At 37.9% G+C, this 17,730-nt stretch overlaps 1 protein-coding gene across 1 annotated transcript in view; it reads right to left on the minus strand.

The window, feature by feature from the left end:
- Positions 1-738: 738 nt before the first annotated feature.
- PRIM2 (DNA primase subunit 2) overlaps positions 739-17,730 on the minus strand; it is a 127,958-nt gene continuing 110,966 nt past the window's right edge. Inside the window, exons 13-14 of the mRNA XM_055714145.1 lie at positions 7,160-7,228; positions 739-1,360 (exon numbers count right to left, since the gene is read on the minus strand). Coding sequence (XP_055570120.1) covers positions 1,133-1,360; positions 7,160-7,228 — 297 coding nt within the window. The 3' untranslated portion in view covers positions 739-1,132. The remainder of the gene's footprint in view (positions 1,361-7,159; positions 7,229-17,730) is intronic.

The following is a 17,730-nucleotide window of genomic DNA, read 5'->3' on the forward strand; positions in this document are numbered from 1 at the left end:
TTGCTGTTATGGCTAAAACAAAGCTTCAGGTAGGGCAAGACAAGCCCAGAAAAATCAGGCTCAGTGAATCTTCATACTAAGGCCGTGCAGAGTTAATACCAGCAACGACAATTCTGTGCTTAGGTGGTTACAGGGCTATACCAGTAGCTAGGTCACTCTCCAGGGAGGGGGTAATGCTGTCTTGAAACTCCTTAGGCATCAGATAAAATAAAATTTCAGCCTTTCAGATCCCCAGGAGAATACTCTACAGCATGATATAAAATAGCAGCTCTATTTAGAGCTTCCACGCATCGGACAGTGGCTGCTGCTCAATTGAATGCCACTGCTGTGTTAGATGACGTGGGCTTTGGAGGAATGGGTGGAATTCGGGCAACCCAAAGCTGCGTTCAGATGGCTGTTTAGCTTAGTAGGACACAGGAGACTCCAGCCACACTCAGACATTAAGGAAACTTTAAAAGGAACATATGCTAGTAAGTTTTTAGCTTCTTCAAGATGCATCGGCTTTTTGGATTACCTTCTTACATACAGGTATCCAAACTCTGCTTATATTCTATTTCAAGCACCAAAACCAGCTCTCCAAATGTCGTGTCAAGATACACAAATCAGGAAGCTGATTTCCCTCAGCTCCTCATGTAGAAGAGAGATAGACAGACTCCTCCAGAGGGTAATTTTGATCATAAGAACTTCTATTTAATTATCATCCAAATACAACTAAAAAGAAAACACACAAAAAAAAAATCTGCTTCGCAATTTATTTATTAAGAAGAAACATATAAAAGTGACCATAAAATGGGATACAAATATTTAAACATTTTGAAGAAAACCAAAAAAGGTAAGTTAGACAAAAATCATTTAATAATTGGGAAGGAACTTTTATTTCCCATCCTTCCACATAAAACAATGTCCCAAAGCAGTAAGAGTAAGTACTAGGTGCAATTACAGTTATCTCTCTCTCCAGCCTACTGAAAGCACTACATGTCTGTGTCTTCCAGGTAGTGAAGTGCATATTCCTTAGTTTAGGGACAAACTCGGCCAGAGAAGGGAAAAAATGAAAGAAAGAAAAAAATCCCAAACACACACACACAAAAACCAAAACCAAACCAGAATGAAAAAAGGCAAGTAACACAGCTGCTCAGTCCTCAGTGAAGTATGCCTCCAGTCCCTCCAGTTCTGCATCATCTGTTGTATTTGAAGAGGTGGGAGTAGTATTCGAATTCATGTTTTCCTGACTATTACTTTTTTGTTGAGAGGTTCCTGAATTACTTAATTCCTTCTTCAGTTCTCTACCACCACTTAACAGCCTTTGACTCTCTGTAAAATACCGATTAGGATGATTCAGAGAAAACCCAATGTCTTCAACCTGCATAGGAAAGGAACAATGAGTTATTATATTTATTTTTTAAAGTCATCTTTTTCACACTCAAGCACAAATTAATTAGCAATTTAGTAAGTTCCAACTTTGTTGAAGAAAAAGGCATCAGTTTGTAAATACTATCCCAGTAAGTATTAGCATGACACAGAGTTACTTTCATCAGAAAATTTCTTCCTTCATGTTAGAAATAAAATTAGTGCTTTCGGCATATTCAAACAGTATTTCACACTGTCTTTGCTGTAGTAAGTAAAAATAACATCCCAAAACATATAAAACACTAGAAGTAAAATGGCATACCTTTACAGATGCAGGACAATTGAACCTACACCTTAAAACAGCATTTCCCTACCCAAAAGAGGGACTGAGACAAGTCTAGACTGCAAACAGCGGTAGAGAGTACTACTAGAAGTTGTAACAACAGTACAGTATAAATCTAGATCTTAAGTATCAGTGTGAAACTGTGAATGGAAACAGGCAGGTTCACCTACTTCCCTGCTTTCTCCAGTAGGTACAAATGCAATGTTTACAATGCAACAGCCCCATAGATCAAGCTGATCTCTGCTCCATCAGTGCCAGCCAGCATCAGCATCCTGAAACTCAGATGCACAACGAATACAAAAGAACATTTCGTCTTCAGTGGAAAAGAAAACAGAAAACTAGCATAAGGTGCGGCATATTTTTATTGCTCCTTTCTACTTGGCAGGTGCATTCTTTCAGCTCCATAATTATTAGATATATGAACATTCAATTAATGCTCGTCAAATATTTCAAATCAACAAAGCTTTCAGTTTTAAAAGTAAGCTGTTCTTACATGCTCACCACAAGTCTCAGTTACAACCTTTGTATCTCTTCTCAGGGGCTCAGAAGCTGGAAATGCTTACTTTAAAAGGTGCTTCCACCTCCTACTCAGGCAATCTGCACCTTTTATCTGCCTGTCAGTTTATGTGAATACTAAGAACATCGTAAGAAAAATACTGCTCTTAAAAAATACTGGAAAGGTTCACAAACCTGGGATACAAAAAACCAAGGAAGTCTAAGAGCCATATACTGGTAATTTTCTGCTACCACTATCTCCTCTTTTTCCCAGAAGGGCTGGGCCACTCCAAGCATAACAAGCAACTTTGCACACACACAGTGTCTCATGAGGGTATATACTGTGGCTGATTTAATGTGCCAAAACCCATCAGTTTAAACTTCAGCCACTTGTAAGAAATCATAAAGCAAAGGATCAATGTGCGCTCTAAATGGAATCCTGATTAAACGCATTACCGCTGCCTAGCTTAGCTCCATCAGAAAATGCAGACATGTATAACACAATCTAATTCAGACACGAAGACATTAGCAACTGTAGTAAGTGACCTTGCTTGAAAATCGTAAAAATAAGTGACAGGCCCAGCACACTAATTTGGTACTCAAAGGCACAAAGAAAAACAAACAAACAAAAATAAACCCCAACAAAAACCCAACCCAAAACCAAACAGAAAACCCAAAGCCACCACTGAATTTCATTTCAGTCTTATGCTCCAATTTCCATTATGTGGGAGCTAAATTACTTCTTTACACCAAAAAGGCTTAAAAAGAAGCGATAACAGTGAAATGCTGGCTTTCCTCTTAATTAGTTCTGGGGTTTTTTTACTTTAAAATTTCAGCTTTCATCACACCAATTTATAAGTCGCTTTGTAACTCTTAATTTTGTTCTAAACTGCTCTCTCCCCATGCGGAGCGATCATGGTGCTACAGTAAATGATATCAATTAAGCACATCCCTTTAAAAAAAAAATATCCAGTATTCTTGTGATTTGATCACAAAAGACTAAGAAAAACAGGTTTTGCATATGTTTTTAAATAAATTAATCAAAAGTGATTCTTCTGTACAACGAAGTTTGCTATGTGTCAGATCTCGTTTACTTCTTAAAAATTTATATGGATTGTAAAATACCAGTACTAAGAATAAAGTATTTAGAGATAAATATTAATAAGTAACATCTGTTACAGCTGTATCTGTAAAAAGTAACTAATACAGCAATATTCAGGTAAACAACATTAACATCAGTAGTTCCTTTGGAATATTAGCCAGTTAAGCTTTCTTATTTATACATAATGCTCAGGGGCTCTTAAAACAATCAGATTTGAAAACACTAATTATTCCTACAGGCATGCTGTCATCACAAGGACCTTTATTTAACCTACTAGTAGTTCACAGCTGATATCATCAATCTGTTTTACTTGACTGCATATATGTAGCCAAGATCTCCAAACTGTTTGGACTGGAAATATTTTTCCCTCTTGAGTTGCCATCCAATTCTACCAACTAAAGTAAAATATAATCTTGCTGCTATTGTGACCATGAAAGCCATTCCTCATGAATGTGACTATTTACTTTGGGTTACGGTTACACTGCTTACATTTTTAGGGTGTCTCATTTCCACTTTATGCAAGTTGCCTTGTGTCCTCACTTCAGTAGAAAATAAAAACTTATCTATAAGGGATAACCAACATGAAATAACTTACTGCAAACTCAGGTACAAATATTAGAACATCAAAGAGCTATGATGCTTTCCATATGGCTTAAAATCCAAATCTGACCATCAAGAAAGATATTTTGGTAGTGTCTGATTAAATGCTTACTCTAGTTGCCACATAAGCGTACTTTATTCCCGATTCTTATTAAAATATGATAATGTTTGAAAATATCTACCCTACAGGCCATTCAGTCTTTTATCAAGTCAAAAGACCTTCTTTTCTTCACATATATCAAACAGCTTGTCTTGATCGAATCACATCGTTATTATTTAGAATAGCTTTCCCAAAAATGAGTATGCCCTAATATCCCAGAACTTGAAAAATATGTAAAACTATTCATGCACTATTGTGTTGGTTTTGGCTGGGATAGAGTTAATTTTCTTCACAGTAGCTAGTATGGGGCTATGTTTTGGATTTGTGCTGGAAACCGGGTTGATAGCACAGGGAAGGTTTTGTTACCACTGAGCAGGGCTTACAGAGCCAGGGTCTTTGCGGCTCCTCACCGCACCCCAGCAGCGAGGAGGCTGGGGGTGCACAAGGGGTTGGGAGGGGACACAGCCGGGACAGCTGATCCCAGCCGGGCAAAGGGATATTCCACACCGTATGACGTCACGCTGAGCATATGAAGCTGGGGGAGGAAGAAGGAAGCGGGGGACATTCAGAGTGATGGCGTTTGTCTTCTCAAGTAACCGCTACACATGATGGAGCCCTGCTCTCCTGGGGATACCTGCCTGCCAGTGGGAGGTGGTGAATGAATTCCTTGTTCTGCTTTACCTCCGTGTGCAGCTTTTGCTTTCCCTAGTAAAGCTAGATAAAAAAAGTCTCTATCTCAACCCATGAGTTTTCTCACTTTTACTGTTCTGAATCTCTCCACCATCCCCCGGGGATGGGGAGCGAGCGAGCAGCTGTGTGGGCTTGGTTGCCAGCTGGGGTTAAGCCACAACAACTATACTTCGTGCTTTCCTTTCCTACACTTATTGAAAGACCTAACAAATTGCTGATGCGCACATTTCCTTAACACATTAGTTCCTGCCTGAAGACAATGTACTAGACCACATATATCATGGCTGCTTTTGTTGTGTGGTTGTAGGACAGTGAAACCAAAGTCCAAGAGAGGTGTAGTATTGAAACTAATAAGGCCAGTTTCCACAGAATATTCAGAGAAGCAGCTTTTAGGTAATTTGTGCTATCTGAACCAGTAGCACTGAGATGCAAAGATACACCCCCCAAACCCCTCAAAAAAACTTATTTAAACATTCTCACTTTAGTGCCGCTGGATTTATTGGCATAGTCTCAGTGCCAAGCACTAGACAACTGAAGCAAAGCTGCTGCCAGTGTGAGCATAAGATGCAGTAGAAATTTGAGAGAGGATGATGGGGAGGAAATGCAGAGAGCCCTTAAGCAGAGACAGTGTGCACGCAACTGACCCAGTGAACTTAGAAAAATATCATAATCTTAAGTAAGTCCCCACAACAAAGTCATTCATAGTAGATCTAATCCACACATGCTCTGCAACTTTCAAGAATTATAGGTAACACTAAGAGCTCTGCCCAACATATATCAAACCCTTCCTCGGTAAAATTTTCACATAATTGAAGCTGAAATCGTCCATGTGAGCTAGTCCATTATTTCCAGGAAAATTTTACTTAAGATTGTTAACCTATTTGAAGAAACAATAACAATGAATGTTATGCTGATTGATTCTTCAGAAATTTCGTTCACTGAAAAGCTCTGCTAGTGATACAGGAAAGCAAGGGTTTGACTGTCTGATTAGTTGTCACCACACCAGCTTCAGAAACACATCTCTTGATCACCCCATGAAAAAAACTACTAAAGCATAGTCATAGGACAGAAAAATCATTCTGAGCACGCTGGTAACAACTTTAGCAGCTAAACTCTCCTTAAAACATACCGTTGTAAGCATGTGCTATTCAAACTGCAGAAAGTGCCTTTTTGCATGTTCTGCTTTCTCCCACTGAAGTAAGAGACTTACCAAAAGCAAAGCAGAAGATTCTTAGTGCAAGCAGCAAAGACAGATATCTGTATTACCACAAGACTGAAAAAAATAATGCTGTTCTGGAATTTGCCATAGAACAATAGAAAGGCAGCTGTCCTAAAACACAACAGCTCTTCGCCACCGTGCTGATTTATCCTTTGGTGAATGTTGATCTTGGGTTCTATAGTCATCTTCGACAAATACTGTTTCCACTGACTTAGCCTTACACAGGGCAAGTGTTATCTAAATTTAAATTTGTACATATTTTTTGTTTTCCTTCCAGAATATTAGGACTGTTTTATCATTTTCTAAGACTGTAAGACAGTGTTCCTCGCAAATTACAACTGCCAAAACAACACTGAGTATGCCTTTGCTATACATTGACTCATATGATTGCTGGAAATTTGGGGAGACACACAGTTCCATTTAAATCAAATGTCAAAACCAGTAAGAATGAAAGAAATCAAAGGTAAATGTCTCTGGGTGGGTCATCTAATCCTCATGCTCTCTAATCCTCAGCAAGGCTGTTCCCTAGCCTGCTGTCTGAAAGGGATGGTTCCTTTTTTGAGTTGTGGAGAGAACAAAGGTGTAAGAAGGGCTGTGCTTCGTTGTTTTTTCTTGATGACAAGCAGTCTTAAACCAATGCAAAAGCTGGTTCTTTAAATTAAGAAATCACATAGGAGGAGGACTGTGGCAATCTTACAGTTTTGTGAAGGATCTTACTTTAACTTTGCCTATGATTAAGCAAATGGGAAAGCTCTGAGAATGTTCATCTATATTTGAAAACTAATCACACATGACTAAAGATGTCCAAAAATATCAAGTGAAAATTAACAGTATTAACTATGTATGTGCTGGGAGATTAAAGTTTTAATTACATCTTTTAGATCCTTTTTGTTTATTTTTCAAGGTATATCTCAAAACATCAAACTTGCATAATGGGTTAAACCCCACAAATTTTATTAAAAACAGGATTCTGAAAAAATTAAATGCCTTGCAATAGATAAAATTCAACAATATTGACCTTTTTAGGAAAAAAGCATAATCTTTTACTACATCTTGTAATGTTTGGGGTATTGACAACATCAATATATAAATGCATAAAACTACAAAATATCTGAAATTATTGAAATGGAAAAAAACAAGGCAAGACAGTTAACGATGGATATGAAAACTGCAAATAGCCTCTCAGCTTTATGCATGATTTCCAAGGCCTTCCTCAAGACAAAGACGGTGCCTATAGTCTAATAAAAATCAGTAGCTACTTACATCATGCACCAACTCAAAGTACTTCTGACAGGCCAGCTGGTAATGCATGCCCTTCACCAATTCCAGGATCTGTACAGAAGGAGAAAAATGTAACGGATTCAGAAGTAGCACACGTACATCTTGTTGGTACCTACCATGACAAGGTATTTCACAACAGCCTTGTATAATAGCTCATGAAAATTTGCAGCACATGACATCTTTGATATCTGCATATCCTACTAGTAACTGACAACGTTTAGACAACTATAGCTTAAAATTACCCTGGCTACATTAAAAACAAGATAAAACCACAGGAAGACACACCTAGTCCTTAAAACATAATTTCAACACTCTTAACTTCAAGAATAAGTTGAATCTCTATTTTTGCAATATAATTGTGACAGTCATTGTCAAACGATATATCATACTGCAATATCTCTTCCATAATTGCAGACATAAATCTAGTAATTCAAGTGGTTGAAGAATGAAGCAATCTAAGACACTATTTGTATTTTTATTTTCCACATTACCAGTTCATGCAGATATAGAATAAAATACTACTGTGCTCCCATCAAGAAAATTTAATGCAAATCCTTTAGACAAGTATCTGTGAGAGGGGAATGCTTTTACCGTCAATCAGATTTGTCCTTTTTGAAATGAAGTTATTTCTAGTCAAGCTCAGCAGAATATGTGAGTGAATAGCCTGTTTTGAACACCTATTAGGAAAATCATGCCATCTTTTGTAAATACAATTTGCTTCCCAATTCTACTTCAGGTAATCTCTTCTGTGCTGCATAAAGTCTCATTCTTATCACCAGAATGCAATGCCAGTTGAAATTTTTTCGTTTGTTCACCTCCCCTCTCCTTTATATAATCAAAATGCATGCTTCCTCTGCTTATCAAACAGAGAAAATTGCTGGAATTAAGAGATAGCCTCAGTGGAAGGAAAAATAGTTTTAAAGAAACGTTAATTTCAAGCCCCTTTCCCAAGGTTGACCTTTGTGTCAAACACAGTGATACGCTCCAGCTTAAATCCCTGCTGTACTCATTATTGAATTTATTGACAGATGTATAAATAAATTACATTTGCTGAATGGATAAAACCAGCAACACACTGCCAAGAAAGTACTTAGCGGCACTGTTCCACTGTAATAGCCCAACTGATTACATTTCTGTCCCTCTTGCCACCTCCTGTTAAATCTTCTGTAAAAGATCAAGGCCAAGGCCAATAGGCAATGAAGTTTGAAATCTTGCACTATCTGTATACATACATGGTTTTTTATTTTCTTCTTCCTCCTTTGAAAATTAACTGAAAAAAATCAGCATCACCTTAAGTAGTTTAGGATTGAAGAAACTCGTCTATTCTAAACACTTCAGTTACATGTTGCCTTATGTTTTCCTGTTTGTTCGTTACAATAAAATCTGTGCCATGCAAAAGAGTGATCCCTATTTTACAGTAAATGCTAACCATGTTGTATGTATGCACTTTTTTAAAAAGTATTTTCATGCAATTTGGAGTAATGATCAGAAGACCTATAAGTCTGTTGGTTAGTTAAAAGAAACATTCGTAATGTTCTGTAGCATTCAGACTTTTCTAATCTGAATTTTCCATCTGAAATAAGTTAAATAATTTAATCTAGCCCATAAATACTTTGGGTTTTCTCAAAATTATTCTTCGTTTAATCAAGATTACACCTAATAGAAATTATATAAATAAAAAGTTCAGGTGCAATAAATAAATAAAGATTCAGGTGCAAAGATATTTTAACTCTCAGAACCTTAAGTGAGCAAACAAAAACTTCAATATGGACAAATTCTGAGTATAAACCACCAAAAGTTCAAAAGTATTGAAGTCCTCTTGTAATTTAAAGAGACCTTTTTGAAAAAGCTGATCAGTTAAAAGGCTAGTAGTCATTCTGCGGTTTGTTTCAACTTTTGAATCACTGACCATAGTTATAGCTGCTTTTTGTAGCAAAGATGTCATTACCCAACTGAACCCAACCTGAAAAGTGGAAAAGACAAGGATTATCAAAACTAGCTTTCGATGTACTAATTCACAATGATTCACAGGATGAAAGACCAAGCTACTGTTGTGTTCTCTGACAGTTCAGCAGAAATATCCTAACTTCAAGTGACAGAAGAGGGATCACAGACCAACACAGCACAGAAGACCACAGAATAAAGAGGCACTTAAAAATAAATTCCAGTTGCGTAGGAGAAATTATTCTGAGCAAATTATTCTGAAACCAAGCCCATTTCAGCCCTTGACCCATCCTTGGGAAAATCTTGACCCACCCTTAGGGTGGAGAAGAGGACTCCATTGAATCAATGCTGCTGACATATGAAAGCTATAATGGTCACGTTATCAGAGCTGGCCTTGAAGGACTTTAAAATCTGTAAGAGCAACCATGTTATTGTGCAGCAGCTGAACCTTTGTTGCCCAGCTACATTGCTGTTTCACCAAGGAAATACGGTCCCACTCCCCTGAGACCCCTCTCAGACCTCTCAGAGACTATTAGGTCACGACATAGATTCTTCTGCTGTACTACTATCAAGACATGTATCTTTGAGAAAAGCTGTTAGAAGGGCCTCTACCAGCATTCTCCACTGAAGTCTGGTAACTAGGTTTTCATGCCACTTCTTTTCCAGGCATTGAGTGCTCCATAAAACAGATGCCCACCAGAACAGATCAGAGACTTTCATCCAGTTTGTTAAATTTATCAATGTACTTGATTGCACTGGTAGTCATCATTTTACTTGTGCTCCTTTATCATCTCCACCGCACCACCTCCCCAGCTTTGACTGGTTAGTCGATTTCAGCCAAATTTGACAAGTAGAGATGACAAAGCTATACAGTTCCTACATGTTGGTTAAAAGTTGTGGTTGGGTAGACCATCCAGAACAACATTTGTGGCTCATTCAGCCAAAAGCAGTTATAACTTAGCTGCTACTCAGAGAGGCAGACAGAAGGCAGCCAAATGATGAGCCTGATATTTAGCACATATGTAAGTTTAAACTGGCCACAGCACAGGGGACCAGGTTCACCTTCTGCATATATGACACGGCTAAGGAATAAGGGGGACATTAAACATATCCAAAGAACAGGTTTAATAGATTAACTGGCTTTAATAGGGAACAAGTTGCTAAAAGAAAAAACAAGAGAAGGTTAAAAATTGCAATAGGATGGAACTCAGCTAGAAAGGAATCCTCTGTGCGAGAGAAACTAACAATCCTCTATTTCAATAAAACAGAATTATCATTCATAATAAATACTATCTTTCCTACTACATTTATGCACATAATGAAAACAAGCTCACAGCTGTTTTTCAGTAGTGTTACCCAGGAACAGATCTCCACCTAAAACTGCCTTAATTCACAGCAGCAGCTTGTCTCTCTATATATTAAAACATTCACACTGAATTGCTTTATTTTGCAATTAAAGGTACATACTCAAGGACTCTTTTTATTAGTTCTTATGTGCCTTTTCTTTCACTGCCATCTGCAACTTGCTTTTCTGATGTTGCTTTATGGACTACTAATGAGGTCAAGATGATGTTTGGCATCTGTATGCAGCCTCCTGCTTTACAGATCCTCGCATTCAAAGCTAAGATGTAGCACGACAAGTTGGTCTCTACGATTATTCACTGTTATTTTCAGTTACTCACAGTTAGTTCTATTTGAAAACTGCAGAATTAACGTACATTTTCAAAATTAAAATCTACTATAGATTCAGTTAAGTATAACTAATTTCTAACTTTCTTTTTATTTCAGAGGTGACTGAAGATATGACTGGGAGCAACTGCTGGAGCGTATCTGAACATATTCCAGTTTTCATCTCTTTCAGGTCACTTTGTCACCATCTCTGCACTGAGTCCTGCCCCAGGACTCCCCAGTGCCCTTTGCCTCCCGGTCAGTACAGCCATCTGTTCTTTCTGCTGCTTTCAGGTATTTCCTTTATATTTAAAACTGATACTGAAGGTTTCATGTTCATAATGTATGCATGTATAGCACAATTTTCTCAGATTTGTTTTCCCTCAAGGAAAAAACAGAAAGGCTAGAAAATCATTGTTTCAGCGTTGCCAGAGCTCCTTTTCCTTTTAGACTCTTTGAGTTGCCTTTTGTAGTGTAGTTGACCACACAGTGTTTAGCATTTAATATGGTAATATTTAGGGCACCGTAACAGACCAATTTCTCCCCTGCAATTTCCATCACACTGTCAAACAACAAAACTTAATTATATTCTAGCACACTTCAAAAAAGTAAAAGGCAGTCATGATCCAGAGGGTGGTATTTTATTAATGTGTCTTGAAAATACCTGTACTTTTTCCTCCATTTTTCATGTATAGGCTTTCTAGCCTGAAGTTCTTACTTCATGTATGTCAGTAAGAAACTCATTAAACACTTAACAACAGAGTGAGTATCTGAATGAAAAGAATATGTCAATATGTGCCCACATTAGCTGCAGCAAACCCTGGGCAGCTTATTAAATGAAGACAGATGTTAATTTAAACTGAGTTAATTTTGAAAGGAAACAGCTCTAATGTTAGTTGGTTTTGTTTGCTTGGTTGTGAGCTATTTTTCTAAGTTATATACAGCCATCTGCTGAAAGCCAATGGTGTGAGCATCAAATGGGAGAAGGGTTAATGCACCTGAGTATTCCACTTCTGTTTTCACATAGTTTTAAAATAACGTTATAAAAATGTACATTTTATGATTAGAATTTTTTTGGCTATTTCTCAGTGACATGTTTTCATTTAAATGACAAGTCCTGCATGAGTTTACAGCCACCTATTTTAAAGACAGTCATAGCTGATTTTAGATATGACAGATAACATTGCAACAGAGGAATGTGGGTTAAGTCAAAGCCTGGATTCTTATCAAGTATGAAAGCAAGCACCTGAAATACTTTAAAAAAATAAAAGTTACAACATTAAAAAAATTTGAAGCATTTGCTTCATATACATTCTAAGTTTGCAACAAAACAGTTTCAAGAACAATGACCTGAAATATTTTTCAGATGTTCATTCATTGTTTTCCTGTTTTCTCATGCTGAACTGTGTGTTTATCCCTTAGACTTTTTTGTGTGCTTCTTTTTTCCTTCTTCTAAATAAAAGATTCACGAGTAGTTTAATACACTGTAAATTGAAGCTGACGAAGTGTGAAGACACAGCCCCTAATTCTGTCTACCCATTCCTGCCATCTGAAAATGAACCCCATTCCTCCTCACGTTCCCCAAGTAAGCCTATAGTTGGATAGTTTTTTTTTAATTATTTTACCACGTAGTCATAAGGCCAGCATAAGGAGAGGAATGGAAACTCAACAGGCAGGGATGAACAAACTACAACTGCCTTCCACACCAGCAGGGCCCATTTACGCTAATTAACTGCAGCTTGAGATTTGAGTAAGGAATTTAAATACTTCTAAATTGGACACACTGAAATTAATGCCATTCACCTCTTTAACAAGAGGAAAAAAATATGCATTTTAACTCTACTTGTCATATTATTTGTTCTAAAAGGCCCATTTGACTGAGCACTGGCACAAGTTGCCCAGTGAGGTTGTGGAGTCTCCACCGTCAAAGACAGTCAGAACCCATCCGGGGACAATCCTGGGCACCCGGCTCTAGACAACCCTTCCTGAGCAGCAGGGCTGGACAAGATAACCTCCAGAGGCACCTTCCAACCTCAGCCACACTGTGGTTCAATAATAAATATAGCACCTGACTGTACATTCTTATTACGTCCTTTTGGTAGTTAGAATATCAAATCCAAACTTTAAGAAATACATTTTCCAGTTCAACTATTTACCTTATGTACTTTCTGCTGTGTTCTATGTATAGTAACATCTGTGTACATACACTAGAAGTCTTCTGTATTCTTAGTTTTTTATAATCAAACAGGTTAGCTGTGCTTCTCACTGTTTCTGTATGTCTTGCATTCTATCAAGTTTTCTTTTCCTATGCTGTTTTTTTTTGTTTTACTGTCACAAGCCCATTCATTAATCAACGTCTACACTTTTTTCTTACCAGTACTTAAATTGGATTATTGAACAGTCCACTTATTTAATCACATACAGCCTTTTAACATTATAATCTCACCTGACAATAACCTGATATAACTTCTCATTTCTAATACTTGTCTCCACTTACCAACAATAAACTGAAGATTGGGAAAATATAGTAGTCAGAAATATTGTAACTCAGATTTTTAAAATAATCAGTTTTAAGCCACGTCATGTTAAGATGTCATGTCATCTTAAGATTTTAAGCCACATCATGTTAATACTTTACAATATTCTACTCACTGATGGTGCAAGTAATGGTAACATCACAGCACGAATAAACACACACTAAAAAATTCAGGTGGGAATTTTAATATCAGAAAAGAAGTCTTAGATCTGGCTAGTTAAATCTGTAATTGTATTGGTTCAGCTTTTATGCAAAAGCAGTCCTACTGAAATGAATAAGCATGTTTGTGCTGGGAAAAAAAACCCCAAATACAAGACAATTACACAAGGCACATATTTTAGCTGGGAAACCACACAAGTGTAGTGTCAAGATACAGGGTCTACAGAGTAACTTAGAGAAAGTATAATGTCAGATAAAATAGGGAAGACATACTCCTCAGCACACAACTATTATTCTCAAAATTATGGAAAGGCTGAATGTTGTCTCCTATCACTAAATGTTCCTCATCTATAGAAAATACGTGGAAACTTCCAGCACACAAATCTACACCAGAGTGTCAGAAAGATTTATTTTGAATAATCTTACTTCTGAGACTTTCACACTATATACTTTGAAAGACTTAATCATTTTAAAGCATTTACACGTTTTGATGTAATAAAGACAATAACTATCTGAGGGATTTTGGACACTGAACAAGGTGTCTTGGCCACCAGTTCAGAAATCTGAATGCCCATTGCTGGATTCAAGGTCCAATGCTTCTATAAATTTTCTGGCAGAAAATGTGTAAGGGTACCTGTCCTGGTTTCAGCTGGGATGGAGTTAATTTTCTTCTTAGTAGTTAGTACAGTGTTGTGTTTTGGCTCTGATGTGAGAACAATGTTGATAGCACACTGATGTTTTTAGTTGTTGCTGGGTGATGTTTATACTGAATCAAGGACTTTTCAGTTCCTTGGGCCCTGCCAGTGTGAGGGCTGGAGGGACATGGGAAACTGGAAGGGGACACAGCCAGGACAGGTGACCTGAACCAGCCAAAGAGATATTCCATACCATATGATGTCATGCTGAGTATATAAGCTGGGGGAAGGAGGAGGAAGCTGGCGACATCCGGCATTATGGTGTTTATCTTCCCAAGTAACCATTACGCGTGCTGGAGCCCGGCTTCCCTGGGGATGGCCGAACACCTGCCTGCCCGTGGGAAGTGGTGAATGAATTCCTTGCTTTGCTTCACTTGCATACGTGGCCTTTGCCTTACCTATGAAATTGTTCTTATCTCAACCCTCAGGTTTCACATTCCTTTCTGATTCTCCATCCCATCCCTCTGGGTGAGGGGGAGTGAGCAAGTGGCTGCGTGGTGCTTGGTTGCCGGCCGGGGTTAAACCACGACAGCACCCTATTTTATAATTTGAGATTTAACTAGTTAATTTGTGGTAGAATTCTTTCCCCAGTAAAAGCTCACAAAATGTCCAACAAAGGAAGGTCTTCCTTTCTCCTATGAACCTAAAAGCAAAAGGTGTACTCCTTATCTCACAAGTATGAAGGACAGCCCTAGAAACAGAAGACTGAGAACAGCACTGGAAAACTAACCATCTTGGGTAAAACCACAACCGTATGGGCTGGACACTAGCCCACATTCTGGCTCACATAATAGCCATGAGGAAGAAGCTTTATAAACAAGAAAGGAGCTTGTTCGTGGGCTTGAAGGGAAAACAGGAGTACTCTAAGCCAACAGATTACAAACAATTTATAACCACGTAGCTAAATCCAAAATAAACATTTGGAAAACTATGCATCATTCACACAAAAATGGACAGGTCTGAAATTAAAAATTTTGAGCATAAGTCCAGTACTTGAGAGGCTATTTTTCAAATCCAATAAATATCCCAAAATAAACAAGGTAAAAACACTGAAAAAGATTGAAAATAACATTAATAGACGTATCTTGATAACGTCAGATGGAAGCATACTCTTGCTGTTAAAAAAATAAAAATAAAAATAAACATTTGACCACAGAAGAATGTAGTTTACCACAGAGAACCAACTACAACCTATACTGGAAAAAAGAGAGTCTCAAGGACAACTGAAGTACTTGATCGAAGTCCCAACAATAACTTGCAGGAACCTCAATGTTCCTCAAAAAATGGCCTCAGGTTCTGAATGGACAGACAGGGCAAGCCTGAAACCAGACCTGAAATCAAGGTGGAGCACAAGGTGATTTGTAAAGAATGCACAGAAACAGATGGCATAAACAGCAAACACAGCAAGGGAAACGCATACAAACCAAGCAGTTGCTGCTTGCAATTCTTTTCTGCAACAACCAAATCCACCTGAAGCAACTGCCAATCAACTAAGACAGTGGCCTGGATTTCATGACTCAAGGACCTCCTGAGATAACCTATGAAAGTTATGGGAGAACTAGGAAAAAGAATTACTCATGTGAGTAATCCAAATTTTCTGATGGTCTAAAGCACTGTGAACTAACCTCATGGAAGATAAACCACCACCACTCAAACATCTATATCCCCTTGATGAATACAATATATTCAGAAATAAGCCATGCATTTTGTGCTGACAGCTGGCACAAAGACTATTGAAGAGAAACACATAAAACATCAAAAAAAGCATTGTCCCATGAGACCCCCCTGGACTCTCATCAGAAAAAAAAAAAAAAAAATTCCTCAAGGTTAGTTTGTCAGCAGGACCTTGATGAATATTAAAAAAATGTTGTGAACAAATGGAAGGGAAACACCCTCAAACAGTAACAGTTCTGATTCAGATCACTGCTTATGAACTGCAGATAAGGGTTCAACAGATGCTATGAAAAAACAAGAGTCCCCTGAACAAGAAACACAGGCTTCCAGGCACTGCTGATAGAGACATGTTCTAAGCCTGCACCAAACTCAGACTTGCGTGTCTGCATTCACACTTGCAGAAATTGTACCCCAAATGAAACAGATTTAAAGTAGCCACGCAAAGTAAAATCCTTAGTGTGTGGCCTGAGTTGCCACCGCTTCTCTGGACCCTCTGGCCAGGACAGCATTGACATCCTGATTGATGCTTCTGGGAGGTCTGATGAGCTTCCAGTCAATCTCTGTTTCACAATGAGAATTTAATCTTAGTAAGGAATAGAAACTGTTGACCTTTGAAACCTTTAAAGTGGACTTCTTAGCTTAGGAGAGAAAAAAATTATTACTGCTTATCTGAAGAAAGCAGCATGACGTACTCTCACAAATGCCATTTGTCCAGAAGAATACCCTGGAATATCTAGCTCAGCAAAAACTATGGACTATACACAAGTTTCAACAAGAACAAAACACTTGGTGAGCACACAAACACAATTGTAGGTGTGAGCTCTGAAGATCTCATGATCTTGGGCACAGATATGCTCCTTGAGACCTAGCATGAAGATGTCTTTTAAAAACCTCATTCATTTCCATTACAATGGCTATGTAACAGATTCACACATTGTCAGATAATTGTAGGAAAAAATCTAGGGCAGAAACCATCTACCCAAGAGGTCTCCTAGTTATAGATACATGCTTATAGGACACAAGGAATCTGTAGCCCTGAAAACACTTAGTCTAGGTGAAAAATATACTACTAAATAAAACCAAGATTAATCACCCAGAATTTACACAGCGCTATAAGCAAAAACCTACAGTTCATTTTAAGAACTAGTATGATCTCCAAATGGATAGAATTGGTGAATTAAAAAAGAAAGAAAAAAAGAAGGATTCTACTGCTCTGTTGCAATTACTGTCAACTGAAGGTCATAATCCTAGAAAGGCAGAAAGAAAGCAAGTGCCTGTTAGTTCAAAAAATTAATGAATGGCTAAGTTGATATGCTGCTGGGAGAGTGGGTTCTCAGAGAGGAAATGCCATAGCTAAACTTTTGGAAAAAAGCAATAAAAACAAACATTTATGTCTGAAGGGGAAGGATTTTATGCAGCCAGTTGTTAGCTGAGTCAGTTCAGAAAGTCCTATCTTCTCAAGTCCAGTAAAATACTATAAATTATAGGTAAAAAAATCACTTATTAGGAGCATAGCAAACTTGACATATACAAAGTAAAAACCCAGTACACCAGGATGGAAATTTTGCCCAGCAGATTGTTTCCTGATGATAATCAAAGGTACCCTCTTAAGAAATGAGCAGGAATACTCTATCTTTCAAAGTCAAACATGAAGTACTTCAAACAGGATTGGACAGTAAACTTGACCAGATTCTGGAATCATGATCAAATCCCGGGATCCCACAGTGAAGCAGCCTGATCCCAAGCCATCTTTAATTTTTTTGTGCAGCAGGAGCATTCTTGCTGAAGAAAAGTATCAGGGGAAAAGCACAGAATAACTTTCCCCATTAGAGAAGCTGACAGCAGTCCCACAACCTATCCATCCCAGGAACAGAAAT

The sequence above is a fragment of the Falco cherrug genome, chromosome 6 (assembly GCF_023634085.1).
Source record: "Falco cherrug isolate bFalChe1 chromosome 6, bFalChe1.pri, whole genome shotgun sequence".
Classification (NCBI taxonomy): domain Eukaryota; kingdom Metazoa; phylum Chordata; class Aves; order Falconiformes; family Falconidae; genus Falco; species Falco cherrug.